The sequence below is a fragment of the Schistocerca cancellata genome, chromosome 3 (genome assembly GCF_023864275.1).
Source record: "Schistocerca cancellata isolate TAMUIC-IGC-003103 chromosome 3, iqSchCanc2.1, whole genome shotgun sequence".
Taxonomy (NCBI): domain Eukaryota; kingdom Metazoa; phylum Arthropoda; class Insecta; order Orthoptera; family Acrididae; genus Schistocerca; species Schistocerca cancellata.
In genome coordinates, this window is record NC_064628.1 from 210,207,265 (window position 1) to 210,228,488 (window position 21,224).

The following is a 21,224-nucleotide window of genomic DNA, read 5'->3' on the forward strand; positions in this document are numbered from 1 at the left end:
ATGCTCTGTTGCCTGTGTCTATGTGCCTGTGGTTCTGTCAGTGTGATCATGTGATGTATCTGACCCCAGGAATGTGTCAATAAAGTTTCCCCTTCCTGGGACAATGAATTCACGGTGTTCTTATTTCAATTTCCAGGAGTGTACTTGGTGGCTATTTTGAAAAACTGTCACGTATCAGTGAAGAGTAGTGCAGCATTCAATAAAAGTTGCTTGTCCTCCCATAGTCATAGAGTTATGGTTCATCAGTGTATTTGTCCTTACATAGTGTGTGTGCGTGTGTGTGTGGTGCTGTGGTGACCAATGACGGGAAAAAGATCGCAACACCAAAAAATAACTAACGTAGAGCAATGAAATTTCTGGAGTACATTTCTCTAGGTAACATATTGAAGTGTATAACATTGAAAGATCACAAGTTAATGTAAATGCAAGGTAAATAATTGCAAACTTGAAATGCTGGTACGTTAACAACAGGTATAACCGCCAGAACGTTGGATGTAAGCATATAAACGTGCGTGCATTGTATTGTGAAGCTGCTGGATCTCAGTTTGTGGGCTGTTCTATGCCTGTTGCAGTTGGTCGGTCAGCATAAGGACGGTTAATGCTGTTTGTGGATTACGCTGATGTCCCAGATGTGTTCGATTGGAGACAAATCTTGTGTTCTAGCAAGCCAAGACAACATGTGTAGAGCATGTTGGGGTACAACAAGGGCATGTGGGCAAGCGTTATCCTGTTGGAAAACACTACATGGAATGCTGAATGCCCGCATCTCGTGGTCGTGCGGTAGCGTTCTCGCTTCCCACGCCCGGGTTCTCGGGTTCGATTCCCGGCGGGGTCAGGGATTTTCTCTGCCTCGTGATGGCTGGGTGTTGTGTGCTGTCCTTAGGTTAGTTAGGTTTAAGTAGTTCTAAGTTCTAGGGGACTGATGACCATAGATGTTAAGTCCCATAGTGCTCAGAGCCATTTGAACCATTTTGAATGCTGAATGGAGCACAACAGGTCGAATCACCAGACTGACACACGAATTTGCAGTCAGCGTGCGTGGGATACCCACGAGGGTGCTCCTGCTGCCATACGAAATCGCACTCCAAACCATAGCTCCAGATGTAGTTTTGTGTGTCTACCAAGTAGACAAGATGGTTGCATGCCCTCAGCTGGTCCCTTTATAACTAACACGCGTCCATTACTGGTTCCGAGGCAGAACCAGCTTTCATCAGAAAACACAACAGATCTCCATCCTGCCATCCAATGGGCTCTCGCTTGACGCCACTGAAGTCGCAAATGGTGATGGTTTGGGGTCAGTGGTATGAACGCTACAGGGCGCCTGGTTAGGAGCTGTCCTTGAAGTAACTGACTTGTAACAGTTGGTTGTGTCACTGTGGTGCCAACTAGAGCTCATACTGCTGCTGCAGATGCAGTACGATGCACCGGGGCTATACGCCGAGCACGATGGTCTTCTCCCTCGGTAGTGCCACGTGGCCGTCCGGGGGCTGGTCCTTTTGCAACCGCATATTCTCGTGACCACCGCTGCCAGTGTATGCAATTGGCTTGAAATTTGAATAAACACCATTTTTCAGATGTAGAATTATGCTTGTCAACATTCGTTTATGTCACACAACTCCTTTTTGGTGTTTCGATTTATTTCCGTCAGAACAAAAACACACTCCTGGAAATTGAAATAAGAACACCGTGAATTCATTGTCCCAGGAAGGGGAAACTTTATTGACACATTCCTGGGGTCAGATACATCACATGATCACACTGACAGAACCACAGGCACATAGACACAGGCAACAGAGCATGCACAATGTCGGCACTAGTACAGTGTATATCCACCTTTCGCAGCAATGCAGGCTGCTATTCTCCCATGGAGACGATCGTAGAGATGCTGGATGTAGTCCTGTGGAACGGCTTGCCATGCCATTTCCACCTGGCGCCTCAGTTGGACCAGTGTTCGTGCTGGACGTGCAGACCGCGTGAGACGACGCTTCATCCAGTCCCAAACATGCTCAATGGGGGACAGATCCGGAGATCTTGCTGGCCAGGGTAGTTGACTTACACCTTCTAGAGCACGTTGGGTGGCACGGGATACATGCGGACGTGCATTGTCCTGTTGGAACAGCAAGTTCCCTTGCCGGTCTAGGAATGGTAGAACGATGGGTTCGATGACGGTTTGGATGTACCGTGCACTATTCAGTGTCCCCTCGACGATCACCAGTGGTGTACGGCCAGTGTAGGAGATCGCTCCCCACACCATGATGCCGGGTGTTGGCCCTGTGTGCCTCGGTCGTATGCAGTCCTGATTGTGGCGCTCACCTGCACGGCGCCAAACACGCATACGACCATCATTGGCACCAAGGCAGAAGCGACTCTCATCGCTGAAGACGACACGTCTCCATTCGTCCCTCCATTCACGCCTGTCGCGACACCACTGGAGGCGGGCTGCACGATGTTGGGGCGTGAGCGGAAGACGGCCTAACGGTGTACGGGACCGTAGCCCAGCTTCATGGAGACGGTTGCGAATGGTCCTCGCCGATACCCCAGGAGCAACAGTGTCCCTAATTTGCTGGGAAGTGGCGGTGCGGTCCCCTACGGCACTGCGTAGGATCCTACGGTCTTGGCGTGCATCCGTGCGTCGCTGCGGTCCGGTCCCAGGTCGACGGGCACGTGCACCTTCCGCCGACCACTGGCGACAACATCGATGTACTGTGGAGACCTCACGCCCCACGTGTTGAGCAATTCGGCGGTACGTCCACCCGGCCTCACGCATGCCCACTATACGCCCTCGCTCAAAGTCCGTCAACTGCACATACGGTTCACGTCCACGCTGTCGCGGCATGCTACCAGTGTTAAAGACTGCGATGGAGCTCCGTATGCCACGGCAAACTGGCTGACACTGACGGCGGCGGTGCACAAATGCTGCGCAGCTAGCGCCATTCGACGGCCAACACCGCGGTTCCTGGTGTGTCCGCTGTGCCGTGCGTGTGATCATTGCTTGTACAGCCCTCTCGCAGTGTCCGGAGCAAGTATGGTGGGTCTGACACACCGGTGTCAATGTGTTCTTTTTTCCATTTCCAGGAGTGTATGTGCGGCTTGACGGCCATTAAGTTAATGTCAGTGCGGATACACGCTCTCTCCTGAACTACTGCCGGAATCTAGCGTCATGCGACGGACAACGAGTGGTGGACGAGGGACGCTACGTAAGTAGTGAGCGACAATTTGGGAACCTTGGTAGGGCGGAAAGCGTGCTCGGATAGCCGAAACGATTGGCAGCACGGCAGCTCAGCATGTTCGGTCAGAGGAAAAAAAAAGTGAGTGCACTATTCAACGACGAACTTAAAGCGGTGTACTGTGAAGTCCGCTCAGGTCAGATGACAAGAGTAATGACGAATAAAATTAAGAAAAAAAAGCATTTAAGCCTACCGTTCGCCTAAAACGGGAAACTCGGTTTCGAATCCCCGTCCGGCACAGATTTTCACATGTCGCCAATGAATGCATTTCAACGCCCAATTGCGGTCGATGTCAGAATTTATTTGATTTCATCATATTTCATTTTTGTAGCTCACACTCATTTCTTTTTTTAGATTTTTGTTATCCACATTCTTATCGGGATTTCTGACATCCATGTTCATAATTCGGAAGGATCTCTACCGGTCGATGGAAGCAGGAAAAGCATTCCGGCTTTTCGTTATTCCAAATCGAATTATTAAGAGGTAGGTTAGCATTGTTTCTCTTGCACGTTTTAGATTTTCTGTAGCCAAGGTTTTTATACGTGAGTGATCAGTTTCTCGTATTTTCCTTGTGTATATCATTCTTGTCACCAATTTACGCATATGTCACACTGGTCACGTGATAGTCATATTCACCCACTTGCTATTGTAAGAACTCACTAATGTTAATCTGAAATTAGTACCGCTAGGCGCTGAACACCCCATTCTCGGGACGCTAGATATTTCGTATCTTTTGGCATAGCCTATATTCGATCGATCGCCTCTACGTGATATCCGCTCATGTTTACACATTTACCGAGATAACGTTATGACGGGAGACCGACGTATGGCTCTGAAGAAGCTTCTCAGGAAGCATGAATATTAGGAAGATTTTCCTTGTGGCCTTTTTCTTCAGCAGGAAAAAGGAGCAAATGTCATTCAATGCAATGACTGGGAAACACGGCGGATGCGGTAATACTTCTTAGCTTCGACTCTTTCATTCTTCATCTCTTAAACTTTGTGGAGGAGACTTTGTATATATTTCATTTGTGGATCTTAATGCTGATTCAGATCTCGTCTAAAAATGGAGTTATTGAAAAACGAAGATCCACCTATCAAGTATTTGCTTAAGTATTCATGCGTCAACTTTCAAAATATTCGAGAGTAACCCCAACCTTCACTTCCTGACGTCTCTCTCCTCTCTCTCTCTCACTCACTCACTCTCCCTCTCTCTCTCTCTCTCTCTCTCTCTCTCTCTGTGTGTGTGTGTGTGTGTGTGTGTGTGTGTGTGTGTGTGTGTGTGTGTGTGTGTGTGTCTGTGTGTGTGTCAGATAATCTCTTTCTGTACTGAGTGATCTCATTTAACCCTAGATTACTAAACCCTCGTAAAACTTACTATTGCAGTAGGGTACAAAATAGAACATTTTGTACTTAACTTGGTATGTAACATACCAGTAGAGATCTAATAATTGTAACTGACTAATGTATAACGTATAAATTATGACTTCCTTTGAACAAATTTGGAGTAATACAAATTGCAATGATTTACTAGCAATGTAGCAGTTTCCGCCTTTAGTGTTCTAGGGTTAAATAGCTTTCTCCTGTATTCATAGCCTCATGCGCTATAGAATTATTTACCCGCACGACCATGATTTCATCGTAAAATTTAGGACCTATTTCTCTTGTCACGATCAAATTCCTATCTCAGCACTACCGCTCGCATTACCCTCACCATTTATCTTCTTGCTTTTGGATACACAGCAATGCTATCGTACAACTTAAGTGGAAACTATATGCAGGAAAAATGGAAGAAATCATAGCACTTTCAGGAAATTTCTAAGGGATTCGTGAATTCCTAAGCGGAGGTGCAAACTATATGAACGACTCATTTATTAGCAATCTGACCAAATTACTCCCTGTATTTAAAAGCCTCTAAACCGAATAATTTCTTACTTGATTTATAATTACACGTAAGTAGCAGCATAAACAATGGCTCACGTAATGACATTCAAAATGTAGATTGACGACGTCCGTGCAGAAAAGTGACATTGTTAGCCTACGTGTTTAAAAGTACATGAGGTATTGTTCTTGTCCTAATAAAATTCTCGCAGTTTAGATTGAATAAAGAGAAACACGACGAATACATTTGAACGTGAAGCACAGCTATCCGTCAATAAGCATTTATCCCCTACTGAGTAGCACTGCGCCAGTCCGCAGATGAGTCAATCGGAACGTCTGAGACCTGATAGGACAATTGTTGATGCTCCGTTTCAGTCGTAGAAGCATTTCGACTCTACTTCCTAAAGAAAGTCCGAAGCGTTCTTCGTGTACGAAGCGCGATGATTATCATTTCGTTTTAAGTATAACTTTTTTTTTATTTTTGCGGAATCAATCATGAAAACTGAAACTTCCTGGCAGATTAAAACTGTGTGCCCGACCGAGACTCGAACTCGGGACCATTGCCTTTCGCGGCCAAATGCTCTACCATCTGAGCTACCGAAGCACGACTCACGCCCGGTACTCACAGCTTTACTTCTGCCAGTATCTCCTCTCCTACCTTCCAAACTTTACAGAAGCTCTCCTGCGAAACTTGCAGAACTAGCACTCCTGAAAGAAAGGATATAGCGGAGACAAGTTTGGAAGGTAGGAGAGGAGATACTGGCAGAAGTAAAGCTGTGAGTACCGGGCGTGAGTCGTGCTTCGGTAGCTCAGATGGTAGAGCACTTCCCCGCGAAAGGCAAAGGTCCCGAGTTCGAGTCTCGGTCGGGCACACAGTTTTAATCTGCCAGGAAGTTTCATATCAGCCCACACTCCGCTGCAGAGTGAAAATCTCATTCTGGAATCATGAAAACTGACACCTAATATTTAAACCCCATTTGTTTGTATATTTCGTCCACAATATGCGTTGTTTTTTTTTGTGTGTGTGTAAAGTGTTAACAGGTTACGCGGATCGCATGACCTTCGATGTTAAAGACTTCTCAAATAAGCAACAACCACAACTATTTCCAGCCATGACAGCTTAACTTCGTGTGTCGGGTTTCTTGTTTGGAAAGTTGCGCACTTAGGGCCTTCTCTCGGAAGCGTCAGTCAGTTTTGTTGGTTGCGACGTCTGTAGGCCATTACGTGATCTAGTTGTTGTGTATGTACACGGCAAAGCCACATTTAACATGTAAACAGGGCCGTAAAATTACGTCACGTAGAGAACAGCTTTGCGGAACTTGTAAGGTTGGAACATTTGACACAGTGAGGTGTCAAAAAATTAAATATAGCATTACGAACTGCAGAGGATTCCAGTCATCGCGTTATTCGGCGTGCGTTTTATCAAGGGAGGAAAAAAAATTCGCTCATTGAGTGTCATTGACCGACCTTTTTTATAAAGCTGTGCAGCTCTCAGATATGACACGTAAATGTTAATTTCATGTATCTGCAGGAATAAAAATGGTTTGTCACGAATTTCATCCATCACTCTCTTTTGCTATCGTGATGTGGGAACTGTACGTACTATTGTCGGGAGGCACGTAGTCGTGTGTACGAACAAATTTGTCACTCCAGCTTGCGCAGTAACAAATATTTTTTTCATTTTACGTAAGTGTGTCACGATCAAAAACTTTTTGTGGTTATCCGTTATTATCAACGTAGAGCATGTGAGACACACAGAAATCTATAGTATGTAACCTAATGTAAAAATAGTACGAAATGCATCCATTTTGGCTCCTACTGTCCACGTTCACGTCGAAGGTCGAATGCCTTCTTCGGCGTATTGTTTGAATTGTATGAGAGCCAGTCAAAACTAGCGTGCAATCTGTTATTGTTCAAAACAAACTATGTGATATAGGAGTCCTACAGAGTATTAGGTAGTAGGTATAATTCGATTTTTGAATGGTCTGATGTCGAAACCTGTAGACCTTTACCACCTCTAAAGGAATATAATGCCAGAATAATGAAAGAAAGGAATATTGGTGTTATGAAATTTTCCACAATGGGCAACAAATGTGCATGACGAAACTCGGTCCGGAAATCCGTCACCGTTCACCGTTGAATTGAAAAATCAAGAGAAAAACGAAATCGTGTAGGATACCTTATCACGAAGCTCAATGTCTTTATGGGCAGGAACAGTTTTAGAAGTGATCCTGAGATGAAGACTGTAGTGTACAATTGGCCTAATGGATTGCTGGTAGTCAATTACGATACCGTAATTCTATACGACAACGGCCGGGGTTGAGCGTAACGCATTCTCAATGACAATCGATTTCATACCAGAGAGGAATTGCTGCCATCATTGAATACAGAGCCATATCAACCGGTTTCCGAACGGGCATTGCAAACTGCACACAGTGTGTGTGCAGAAGCGACCAAAGAAGCATTTAAAGGGGGATGTTTATCGATGTATTTTTTATTCATTAGTAGAACTCATGTAGAATAAGTACCCAAAATTTCAATGGCGAATTGCATCCCAAATGCCTGAAAAATAATTACATGTGTGAAGTGACCGTCCAGCCACGCCCACTTTTTGAAGCTACGCCTCAATACTATCTCGGTGAACAACGATTCCGTGGATTATTTTCAAGCAAACTTGCACAGGATACATCTAGAGCGCAGTAATATATACTCTTTGGTTTTATAGACCATCTGTGACTCTGTTCCGTATCTGAGAAACAATAACAAACCAAAAAAATGGTTCAAATGGCTCTGAGCACTATGGGACTTAACAGCTGTGGTCATCAGTCCCCTAGAACTTAGAACTACTTAAACCTAACTAACCTAAGGACAACACACACATCCATGCCCGAGGCAGGATTCGAACCTGCGACCGTAGCAGTCGCACGGTAATAACAAACCAGCTGCTTTGGTTACGAAGAAGAAATTCTTGTTTTGCCACATTTTCATCTGCTACAGTTGTCAGAATTGCAACTTACGATGGCGTTCTTGTATTTAATGATGATATCGTAGGGAAGATGAAGGTTTTAAGGATAATGGGCTCTAAGATAGGAAATTTCACTGAAGACATCTTGTGAAAAATAGATTTGCAGCACCTATCTGCAGCTGAAAAGTCAGTTGAAGTTCTCGTAAAGGAATGAAGTCAGAAAACAAGAAAGCAGAGGAGTACCTTTGTAAGGAAGGAGGACCCTGAGCACAAATCTGGGGCCTGCATAAGATGTGACATAAGAAAAGACTTGAGGTAAAACTTCAAATTGCATTTCCTGAAAATTACGTTTTTTAAAGTTTATGTACCCTTTTTCTCAGAATCTATGAAGGCTCAGATAGTGAAATTTTGTACCCTTGTTTCTAACAAAACAGTAAATGTTATCTCAAGAGTAAATTTTGAAATTCTTTGTATAAGCTGAGGTAGACGGCCAAGTGCTTGGAATTTTGCATGAATTTTATGGTTATATTTACATAATTATAATTAAAATATTATTAAAATTCTCTTATCCAATATATACAATAACCTTATGAGAGAAGCTTACTATATGCAAAGAGATTAAACAGAGAATTTTTTTTAGAAATCTCGTGCATGGTTTCTGAGAAAAAGGTGTAGGTATTATTTTCTGAAAACAAAGTTTTTAAGTTTCATAAAAATGTTAACTATCCATAATCCAAGGAACTTAACAATAACTTTATTAATTTCACGCAACGGTTGGTATAAAATTTCATTGTCGTGACTGCAAAAGTTGTGGATATGATGCATCTTTCAAATAGTGTATAGTGTACGTTGTTCATGAGCGTCCCCCGACCCCCTGCCCCATTAAGCCGCATTGTGTGGTGGGTATAGTACATGTCGGATGCGGTTCTGTGATGTTTTGGCGGTGTTTTCATGCCATGTTATGGGCTCACTGATTCAGGCCACCATGATGAAGAATCAGGATGTTTATTTCAATATCCTCGGTGAAGATGTTTTTTACTACGTCTTCATTGATTCTCCCATCTTCCAAGACAACAACTGCAAACGTAACAATTAGCATCCCTGACGTGATCATACCTACGGGATCTTATCATCGATGAGTGGCTTCTCCTGCATATGGCATACCCGAAGAAACTTGTAAACTCTCTTCACGAACAGAGGCCATTATCAAAGCTCAAGGCGGTGTTATACTGTGTAAGCGTAAGTCTCCTGCAGGTGACCTGATTTTTTTGTCTGGTGTGTTTGCGTTAGTGTTTAGGATCCCGCAAATAAAATGTTAGATACGCAGCAGCTCGGCGTCCTTGCGAATATGAGAGGTCCCGAGTTGGCCGTCCTCACGGCGATCGTGTAGTGCGCGGTTGCCGAAACACTGGGCGCAGCCGGCGAGGCACGGTAAATGGGCCATGTAATAAGCGCGGCCGCCGCTATATTTAGCGGCGCTAAGGTCGCGCCGGCCGATGACGCGCAAGGGCCGGCCGCCACTGCCGCTGCTGCTGCCACGTGCGCGCCGTCTGCCAGGCCTCACCGCACGGGGACCTCCACCGCCCCCTTTCTCTCACAACACTGCACTCCGCGCTGGTGGGCGCGTGCCATTGCCAGAAGCTGCACTCCATCTGCCACGCGCTTTTCAGTACAGGGGCTCCGCACGTAATTCGTCTGCATAAATACAAGATCTATTGTACATCTACAGCTAAATCTACGTCTACATGACTCCTCTGTAATCCACACTTAAGTACCTGGCAGGGGTTTCGTCAACCAACCTTCAGACTATTTCTTTACCGTTCCACGCCCGAACATTGCACGGGAAAAACGAACATATACAGCTTTCCGCGCGAGCACGGATTTCTCTTGTTTTATTACAGTGATCATTTTTCCCTATGTATATTGGCATGAACAAAATATTTTCTCGTTCGGAGAAGAAAGTTGTTGATTGAAATTATGTGAAAAATCTCGCCGCAGCGAAAAACACCTTTGTTTTAATGATCCCCACACCAAATCGCGTATCATGCCCTTGACGCAGTCTCCTCTACTTCGTGATATACAAACAAGCTGTTCTGCGTTGAACTTTTTCGACGCCTCCCGTCAATTGTAATAGTAAGGATACCATAGTACACAGAAGTACTCCAAAGAAGAACGGACAAGTATGGTGTATGCAGTCTCTTTAGTTGATCCATTGCATCTTCTAAGAACTTTGCCAGCAAAAGGAACAATCATTAGGTATTTTGTTGAATTGACAGCCTTTTGATTTGTGTAATTTATCGTGTGACCGAAATTTAACGTATTTCTTTTAGTATTCATTTGGATGACCACGCACGTTTCATAATTTAGGATCAATTGCCACTTTTCGCACCTTACAGATACTCTGTCTAAATCATTTTGCAGCTGGTTTTGATCTTATGATGACCTCACTAAACGGTCACCGACAGCATCATCTGCAAACCACCTAAGCAGCTTCTCAGACTGTCTCCAAAACGTTTATACAGATTAGGATTATCAGAGGGCCTATAGCACTTCCTTGGGGAAAGGCAGATATTAGTTCTGTTTTAGACGGTGACGAACGGTGAACTTTTTGACAGGAAACCACGAATAATGTCGCACAATTGAGATGATTCTCCATAGACACACAGTTCGATTAGAAGCTGCTTGCGAGAAACAGTGACAGTAGCCTTCTGAAAATCCAGAAACACGGAATCAATTTGAGATCCCTTATCGATAACACTCATTACTTTGTGCGCTCCGCAAGAGCGATATTTTCTGAATTTATGTTGTCTGTTGTCAATAGACCGTTTTCTTCGAGATGACTTATAATGTTCAAACACAGTATATGTTCCAAAATCCTGCTGTAAATCGGCGTCAGTGATACTGGTCCGTAATTCAGCGGTTTACTACTACTTCGTATCTTGAGTGTTGGTGTGACCACGCAACTTTCCAGTCTTTAGGTACGGATCTTTTACCGAGCTAGTAGTTGTATATGATTGCTAAATAAGGAGCTATTGTATCAGTATAATCTGAAAGAAACCTAAGTAGTATACGGTATAGAATGGAAGACTTGCCTTTACTGATTTATGTTGCTTCACTACAACGAGAATATCTAGTTCCAAGTTTCTTGTGTTTGCAGGTGTTTTTGATTCTAATTTTGCAATATTTACTTCGTCTTCTTAGATGAAGGAATTTCGGGAAACCGTATTTAATCACTCCGCTTTTGTGGCACTATCATCGGTAGCATTCCCATTGCTATTGCGTAATTAAGATAGTGATTGTGTCTTGCCGCTGATGTACTTTACATATGGCCAGAACTTCTTTGTATTTTCTGTCATATTTCAAGACATGGTTTCGTTATGGAAACCATTAAAAGCATATGACTGTTTTCCGCGCTATATTTTGAGCTTCAGTACAACATAGCCAATCTTGGGGATACAGTAAATACACTATGAGAACAAATGTATCTGGACACCCCCAAAAACATACGTTTTTCATATTAGGTTCATTGTGCTGCCACCTACTGCCAGGTACTCCACATCAGCGACCTCAATAGTCATTAGACATCGTATGAGAGCAGAATGGGAGGCTCCGCGGAACTCACGGACTTCGAATGTGGTCAGGTGATTGGGTGTCACTTGTGTCATACGTCTGTAAGCAAGATTTCCACTCTCCTAAACATCCCAATGTCCACTGCTTCCGATGTGATAGTGAAAGGACACGTACAGCACATAAGTGTACAGGCCGACTTCGTCTGTTGACTGACATCTATCCAGACCAGCATACCGGAATTCCTTACTGCTTCAGGATCCACTATAAGTACTATGACAGTTAGGTGGAAGGTGAGAAAACGGATTTCATGGTTGAGCGGCTGCTCGTAAGCCACACATCACGCCGGTAAATGCCAAACGACGTCTCGCTTGGTGTAAGGAGCGTGAACACTTGACGACTGAACAGTGGAAAAACGTTGTGGGGACTGACGAATCACGGTACACAATATGGCGATCCCATGGCAGGGTGTGGGTATGGCCAATGCCCGGTGAACGTCATCTGCCACTGTGTGTAGTACCAACAGTAAATTCCGGAGGCGGTTGTGTTATGGCGTGGTCGTGTTTTTCATGGAGGGGGCTTGCACCCTTTGTTGTTTTGCGTGGCACTATCCTAGCACAGGCCTACATTGATGTTTTAAGCACCTTCTTGCTTCCCACTGGTGAAGAGCAATTCAGGGATGGCGATTGCATCTTTCAGCACGATCGAGCACCTGTTCATGGCTCCGAGCACTATGGGATTTAACATCTATGGTCATCAGTCCCCTAGAACTTAGAACTACTTAAACCTAACTAACCTAAGGACATCACACAACACCCAGTCATCACGAGGCAGAGAAAATCCCTGACCCCGCCGGGAATCGAACCCGGAAATCCGGGCGCGGGAAGCGAGAACGCTACCGCACGACCACGAGCTGCGGACACCTGTTCATAATGCACGGCCTGTGGCGGAGTGGTTACACGATAATAACATCCCTGTAATGGACTGGCCTGCACAGAGTCCTGGCCTGAGTCCTACAGAATACCTTTGGGATTTTTTTAACGCCGACTTCGTGCGAGGCCTCACCGACCGACATCGGTACCTCTCCTCAGTGCAGCACACCGTAAAGAATGGGCTGCCATTCCCCAAGAAACGTTCCAGCATCCGACTGAACGTATGCCTGCGAAAGTGGAAGCTGTCATCAAGGCTAAGGGTGGACCAACACCACACTGAATTCCAGCATTACCGATGGAGGGCGCCATGAAATTGTAAGTCATTTTTAGCCAGGTGCCCGGGCACTTTTGATCACATAGTCTATGCAGCGAAGGTACGTTGTACCGTTATTTGTCATTCACTTTCGGGAGCTGAATTCCAGGAAATTTTCCCGTCTGTGTCTCTTCTCGTCCGCATGTATCATCTTTTTCGTGGAATACTCATGGTCCCTCGGCGAAGCAGACGAATAGGTTTGTAGACCGTCTCATATATTACGTATTCTTGCGCAACAGCGTTTCGTGAAAAATACCGTACTCCATCTCACGCAGGTACTTGCGTACATTCGTTGAACATCTCGACAACACTCTTGTACGTACTGAACGTCTGAATTCGTTACATATTCACCTTTAATCTGGACTGCTGAAGGTCTGAAAAATTTCCTTGTTCAAAAAAGGGCGGTAAAATGCATTTCCATTGCAAGTACACCGTCTCTAAAGATCTAGTTGTCAACGGGACCTCAAACACTAATTATCCTCCTTTCCTTTCGTAAGGACACTGCTCTACTGTCCATATGCCATCCCTAAAATTGATTTTAGTTTCTCTTTCCAGTTCACATCACTTCGCAATGTTAACATTGGTGATTTAAGTGTTGCGATAGTTCTGCGTCGTGCTAGAATTGCTGTACTTAATACCCACTACATGTCTCACACACACTATGCACTGAAGTGATAAAAATCATGGGGTACCACCTAATACCGTGCCGGACCTCCTTTCACCAGGTGTAGTGCAGAAACTCGACGAGGCATGGTCTCAACAAGTTGTTGGAAGTGCCCTGCAGAAATTCTGAACCATGCTGCCTCTATAGCCGTCCATAATTGTGAAACTGTTGCCGGTGTTGAATTTTGTGCGCAGAGTGACCTCTCGATTATGTCCCATAAATGTTCGATGGGTGGCCAAATCATTCGCTCGGACTGTCCAGAACGTTCTTCAAATTAATCACGAACAACTGTGGCATTGCGACATTGTCATCCTTAACAATCCCATCATTATTTGGGAACGCGAAGTTCATCAATGGCTGCATATGGTCCCCAAGTAGCCGAAGATAACCATTGTCAATCAATGATCGGGTCAATTCGATCAGTGGACCCAGTCCATTCCCTGTAAACACAGTCCGCACTATTATGTAGGCACTACCAGCTTGCACAGTGCCTTGTTGGCAACTTGGGTCCTTGGCTTCGCGGGGTCTGCGCCACAATAGAACCCTACCATCAGCTGTTACCGACTGAAACGGCGAATCCTCTGACCACGCCACAGTTTTCCGTTTGTCTAGAGTCCAACCGATAAGGTCATGAACCCAGCAGAGGCGGTGCAGGCGATGTCGTGCCGTTATCAAAGGCACTCGCATCTGTCGTTTGCTGCCACAATCCATTAACTTCAAATTTCCCCGCACTGTCCTAATGAGCACGTCCGTCGTATGTCCCACATTGATTTCAACGGTTTTTCACGCCGTGTTGCTTGTCTGTTAGCAGTGACAACTCTATGTAAACGCCGCTGCTGTCGGTCGTTAAGTGAAGGCCGTCGGCCACTGCGTTGTCCGTGGTGAGAAGTAATGCCTGAAATTTGATATTCCTGGCACACTCTTTACAATGTGGATCTCGAAATATTGAATTCTCTAACGATTTCCGAAATGGAGTGCCCCGTGTGTTTAGCTCCAACTGTCATTCCGCGTTCAGTCTGTTAATTCCTGTCGTGCGGCCATAATCACGTCGGGAAGTTGTTCACTCGAACACAAATGCCAACGCACTGCCCTTTTATACCTTGTGTACGCGATACTACCGCCATCTGTATACGTGTATGTGCAAATCGCTATCCCATGATTTTTGGCACCTCAGTGTACATCGTTAATGCAGTGGGCTCCATTATCATCTGCATTCTCACGCCGTTGAACATTAATGGTTCTTTTGCCTCCTGGGGCAGTTTCCCACCCGAAAACCAAGAGAGTGGCCTGATCCTTTATTCACTCCCCCGCACTCTTTGACAAAGCGTTTGGCTGGACGAGTAATTATGTCAGAAGGTTTTGGCCAGCATCGCAGATTATTTTTATTATAAGATGTGCGTGGTATCGAACCCCTGGTAGAGAATGATTTGATTAGTAATCACAGGTGCTACCTGTTTTTTTTTCTTTTCTTTTTTTTTTTTTTTTTTTTTTTTTTTTAGCGTGCACCTCAGCGTCAGATACGGAGAATTTCTGACCGAAGTGGTATGAACGCTTCTAAAAGAAGTACTGTTTGAAATATGTAGGTTCATGTGGTAGGTTCAAGTGGTACCACCACATTGGATGCACAAGTCACCATCCAGTAGTCACCAGGAAAGCGCTAGCCCAGATTTTCCACTGGTCGACGGAAATGTCGATTGAACTCGTACCTTTCATACCTACGATACCAGCAACAAAAATTCATATAGGTGCATTTTAAAAAGGGAGTTGGTAGTTAATACAGCTGTAAGAGAACTTATGCCGTTTAATAAGGACATACTTACAATTCATGTGGGTGGAAAACAGATTTACGACGGTTCGAGAAATATTTAAGCTGAACAACATAGCTGAACCACCTTGCATACCTTCGGATGCAAGTCAGTAGTCACACAGAGTGGTATCAGTGAAGTTTCCGCAATTTATTCGTCATATCGTCGCAGTTAATCGTACTTGAACATAGGGCTGAGTACCCGTTCTTACGAAGATAAATACAGAAAATACTGTGCCGTAATCTCTGACCATCCTTGACTTAATCTTCTGAATGCACAACCTGTGATAATGAATTGTTGCCACAGTTTAGGAATAACAGAAGGAAGAACATTGTTTGCGTTTGTTATTTCTGTGCTAGACTACTGCGATCACAATTTCTTAATAATTTTTGTGTCAGTCGCTTTACTTTTCGCTGTGTCACTGTTAGTTTCGTACCTATTGTATAATCTATTGAGAAAATAATGCTCAATCACTACAGTCAGATTGCGGCCATTAGGTTCTTCCATGTGTAGAGTAGTGTGTCTTCCTCCAAGCGCAGTTACCTTATTTAACCCTTTGTGTCTTATCGTTATTTGTGCTGCAATGCGCTATTATTAATGTGATGGACGATAATCTTTTTGATTAGTCTTCACTTCGACGACCGGTACAAAAAATAGCGTGAGCCCCTTCCAGATGATCGGCACTTCTTGCAGTTCAGAGTTAGAGCTCTGGATCAGTGCATTGTTTTCATATGTAAGGGACGCTTTTAGTGTATAAATGTTCGCAGCTTAAAATGATTAAAAATTTGTAATCTGCTTATAAAGTTTAAAAGATTTTTATGATACTAATTGATTTCAGAATGGCAATAAAATAAACTCATCCAGAGTCGCAGTATAATTTTTCTGCATATTCAAAAAAAAATAATTTTCAGTTTATGGGAAACCTGTTTTACAGATTGTTAATATTCACTGAATTCCAATTGCTGAAACATTAAAAATAGTGCATTATTTGTATATTACAGTTAACATTGTTCCCTCCCTCTCCCTCCTGTGAAAAGAATTATTCGAAGTTGAAGAAACCTACCCTTCCCATGCCATTATAAATGTAAAGACGTGTCTTGCACTCAAAATGTTATACATTTGTCAACATTCACCTAGCATTTGGAACGGGACTGTTCTGTTCACAACTACTAATTTTGAAGACGTGAGTTGACTATGGCGCTTGACTCAGACTCACATAACACTCCATTTACGGTCCAAAAATGTCCAGAATAAACCATTTGCATACCGAAGGCACAACCAGATAAAACTGCAATGTAAAGACAGAATAGGGAGAACCATGTGTGTGCGTCTACCATTGATAAAAAGAGGAAGACCAGGAAAATTATTTCGAAACGACAGCACATTGCTGCGGAGGCAACTTGGAAGAGCGAAACCGAAGTTTTTCTGAGGCTCAACATTTCAATTTCTAGCACTTCAGCGATTTTTCTATCTCAAGCTATCGAGCAGCTTCTCCAGTGTAGGCTCGGTCATCTCAGAATCCTCTTGCAGTGATCCCGACTAATCTGTAGTTTATGGCTGGAAAGGTTCCACCCAGCGCTTGCGCTCCACTTCACGTCGGTGATGTAATCAACTTGTCCTTAGCATAGTACTTCCTCAGATCTACATGTGATCTTTTAAATACCTTCTCCGCCTTTTTTAAGCTCACTCGGCGAACTCTTTTTTCTGGTTACAAACTTAAAGGCATTCTTGACTATCATCAACTCACTTGTTCCAATCTCAAAAGCAACTACACTACTGGCCATTAAAACTGCTACACCAAAAAGATGACGGGATACAGACGCGAAATTTGTGATGCTGTGATATGCAAATGATTAGCTCTTCAGAGCATTCACACAAGATTGGCGCCGGTGGTGACACCTACAACGTGCTGACATGAGGAAAGTTTCCAACCGATTTCTCATATACAAACAGCAGTTGACCGCCGTTGCCTGGCGAAACGTTGTTGTGATGCTTCGTGTAAGGAGAAATGCGTACCATCACGTTTCCGACTTTGATAAAGGTCGGATTGTAGCCTATCGCGATTGCGGTTTATCGTATCGCGACACTGCTGCTCGCGTTGGTCGAGATCCAATGACTGTTAGCAGAATATGGAATCGGTGGGTTCAGGAAGGTAATACGGAACGCCGTGCTGGATCCCAACTGCTTCGTATCACTAGCACTCGAGATGACAGGCATCTTATCTGCATGACTGTAACGGATCGTACAGCCACGTCTCGATCCCTGAGTCAACAGATGGGGACGTTTGCAAGACAACAACCATCTGCACGAACAGTTCGACGACGTTTGCAGCAGCATGAACTATCAACTCGGAGACCATGGCTGCAGCTACCCTTTACGCTGCATCACAGACAGGAGCGCCTGCGATGGTGTACTCAACGACGAACCTGGGTGCACGAATGGCAAAATGTCATTTTTTCGGATGAATCCAGGTTCTGTTTACAGCATCATGATGGTCGCATCCGTGTTTGGCGACATCGCGGTGAACGCACATTGGAATCGTGAATTCGTCATCGCCATACTGGCGTATCACCCGACGTGATGGTATGGGGTGCCATTGGTTACACGTCTCGGTCAGCTCTTGTTCGCATTGACGGCACTTTGAACAGTGGACGTTACATTTCAGATGTGTTACGACCCGTGGCTCTACCCTTCATTCGATCCCTGAGAAACCCTACATTTCAGCAGGATAATGCACGACCACATGTTGCAGGTCCTGTACGGGCCTTTCTGGATACAGAAAATGTTCGACTGCTGCCCTTGCCAGCACTTTCTCCACATCTCTCACCAACTGAAAACATCTGGTCAATGGTGACCGAGCAACTGGCTCGTCACAGTACGCCAGTCACTACTCTTGATGAACTGTGGCATCGTGTTTAAGCTGCATGGGCAGCTGTACCTGTACACACCATCCAAGCTCTGTTTGACTCAATGCCCAGGCGTATCAAGGCCGTTATTACGGCCAGAGGTGGTTGTTCTGGCTACTGATTTCTCAGGATCTATGCACCCAAATTGCGTGCCAATGTAATCACATGTTAGTTCTAGTATAATATATTTGTCCAATGAATACCCGTTTATCATCTGCAATTTCTTCTTGGTGTAGTAATTTTAATGGCCAGTAGTGTAGCTATCACGATAGTTACAGCACGTATTTAAAGCAAACCTGATCTGCATCCTCATAGTGCCGCTATTATTACTAATCTTTTCGACTGACGCGAAATTGGAACAGAAGTCATTTTCAGACGTAGAAACACGCCTGGCAACTGTCATTAGTCTCACTGTCGTTAGTCCAGATGGCATCTACAGACAGCGTGTAGAAAGCACGAGTTGTCTCGATATCTATCCGTAACCCATGGGACGCAAAACACGAGTAAACTCTCTAAACGTTCGCTGTGTGCCAATAATGGCAGGTGTGTTGACATAATTTTTAGGTCAAGGTCTATGTTTTATTTGCGTTTAGAGTATTTGGTTGTTACTGCTTACATTGTGTTTGATTATTTTCATGTTGGTTTATGCATATAAACATAATCTGCATATTTCACCTTGCATTATGAATGTTTTAAACTACATAAACAAGCAGTTATTGTCTTGGGATACGGTCAGTATCCATATTTTTGTTGCAATATTAACGAGTTACGGGTACTGGTTCTGGTATTGGTAGCGATAGCAAGATCGTACCGACTCAGGCGTCGGAGCGTGGCTACATGTGTGTTGTTTGCGGTGTGCGCAGGGCAACTGCACGTGGTCGAACGTGACGGGGAGGCAGGTGCAGCTGTCGGACGCGCCGCTGCTGCAGCTGAGCGAGCCCGAGCGCCTGGTGCTGGCGCAGGTGGCGCTGGCCAAGCTGCGCGCGCTCAACCTGGGCGTCACCGTGCGAGTGCCCTCCGGTGAGTCGCTCACTGCTCGCGCCGTGCAGCTCGCGGGGTTCTCTGGTCGCTTACAGCGCTCCCAGCCTAGGCGGCTAATTTAACAACAACTTGGGCCAGTTTGCAGAGGAGGTAAAGATCACTAGGCCGCTGGGATATTCAAAACTGATTACCTGTTCATTCTCCAACCGTGCAACGGGTCGGCAGCGTTCCTACCAGGAGGGGTTACCTGATCAGTATGAGCACCCTTCCGTCGCATTACCTGATCTAAACCCCTCCCCCCCACTACCCTCTCCTTCATGATGACCACCCCATCCGTGACAACCTTAGTAAGGCCAATCACTTTGCCTCCTACCTCTCTGATAGCTTTACCCTCCCTGACGATCCCCAGTTCGATCGATTACTCCCTCTTCCCAGATGTCCACGATCGAACTGACACCTCTGTCCCTCCACTCGCTCCTGGCTTCCAGTACTTGGACAACATTATACACAACGAACTCAATGCCCCCATCACTGCTCAGGAAATCATCAATAAACTCCACATGAAACCACCACCGCTCCCACTCACGATCGTGTTACATATCGCCACCTCCGTGAAGCTCCCGCCTCCTTCCTCTCTACCCTGGCCAGTCTATATAATGTGGTCTTGTCCACCGGCTACTACTCCGACCTGTGAAAAACCTCCCGGATCCTGATGTTTCTCAAACCCGACAAACCGCCTTCCACTGTCTCCTCCTACTGTCTTATCAGCCTTACCTTGGTCTTCAGCAAGGTCCTGCAATCCATCCTTACCTGACGCATCCACCAGCATCTCTGCCAGCACCGCCTTCTTCCCGTTACCCAGTGTGGCTTTCGCCCGTCTTCTCTGCCGATGAACTTCTCCTTCACCTCACTCATCTCCTCTCCGAACCGCTCAACTCCTGTCGCTCTGCTATCTTTCTCTCCCTCGACCTTGAATGTGCTTACGACTGTGTATGGCATTACAGTCTCCTCTTGGAGCTCCAGACCTTCGCCCTTCCTATCAACTACGTTTGTCTGATCGCCTTTCGTTCCCAACGTCCTTCCTATGTCACCATCCATAACACAGATTCCTACACCTTCTACCCCTCGGCCGGTGTGCCCCAAGGTTCCGTCCATTCCCCTTTTCTCTACCTTCTGTATACGGCGGACATGCCGCCACCTTCACTCCCCATCCACCTTCTCCAGTACACTGATGACACCGCCTTCCTTGCCTTCGCCCCCACCCTACAATCCCATCTTGACCGGTTCACCACTTGGTGTAACCAGTGGTTGCTCAAGGTCAATCCTTCCAAGACCCAGGCGATCATTGTAGGCAAAACCACCCCTTCCTTCCGTCTCCTCGACTTCTATTCCACCATTTATGGCCCCCACCCTCAAGTACCTTGGCATCACCCTTAACCGTCGCCTCTCCTGGACCTCCCATCTCCGGACAATCCAAGCTCCTTTCTGGCTGCACATGGGGTCTGGACCCCTCCACCATCCTCCACACCTATAAAGCCCTCATCTGCTCTATCCTCTGCTATGCTCACCCCACCTGGATCTCCGCCCCTCCTTCCTTTTACAAATCCCTTCAAATCCTAGAACACCATGCGCTCCGCCTCGCTTATCGCATCCGCCTCCCCTCCACCATACAGATCCTGTATGATCTCATTCCATTCCTGCACCTCCTCCTTTTCCTCGAATGCATACGGATCCACTACACCTCCCATAAACTTGATCCCCCTCACTCGCTTGTCTCTCCCATCCTCTCCCACCCCCATATGCTGCCGTGCCTTATGTCCCACCTGCTCACTATCGCCGGCCACGGTGGCCGAGCGGTTCTAGGCGCTCAGTCCGGAACCGCGCGACTGCTGCGGTCGCAGGTTCGAATCCTGCCTCAGGCATGGATGTGTGTGATGTCCTTAGGTTAGTTAGGTTTAAGTAGTTCTAAGTTCTAGGGGGACTGAT

At 45.4% G+C, this 21,224-nt stretch overlaps 1 protein-coding gene across 1 annotated transcript in view; it reads left to right on the forward strand.

The window, feature by feature from the left end:
• Positions 1 to 21,224, forward strand: part of LOC126174831 (uncharacterized) — a 512,108-nt gene that overhangs the window by 151,568 nt on the left and 339,316 nt on the right. The window contains exon 2 of the mRNA XM_049921210.1: positions 19,121 to 19,277. Within this exon, the coding sequence (XP_049777167.1) occupies positions 19,121 to 19,277 (157 nt within the window). The remainder of the gene's footprint in view (positions 1 to 19,120; positions 19,278 to 21,224) is intronic.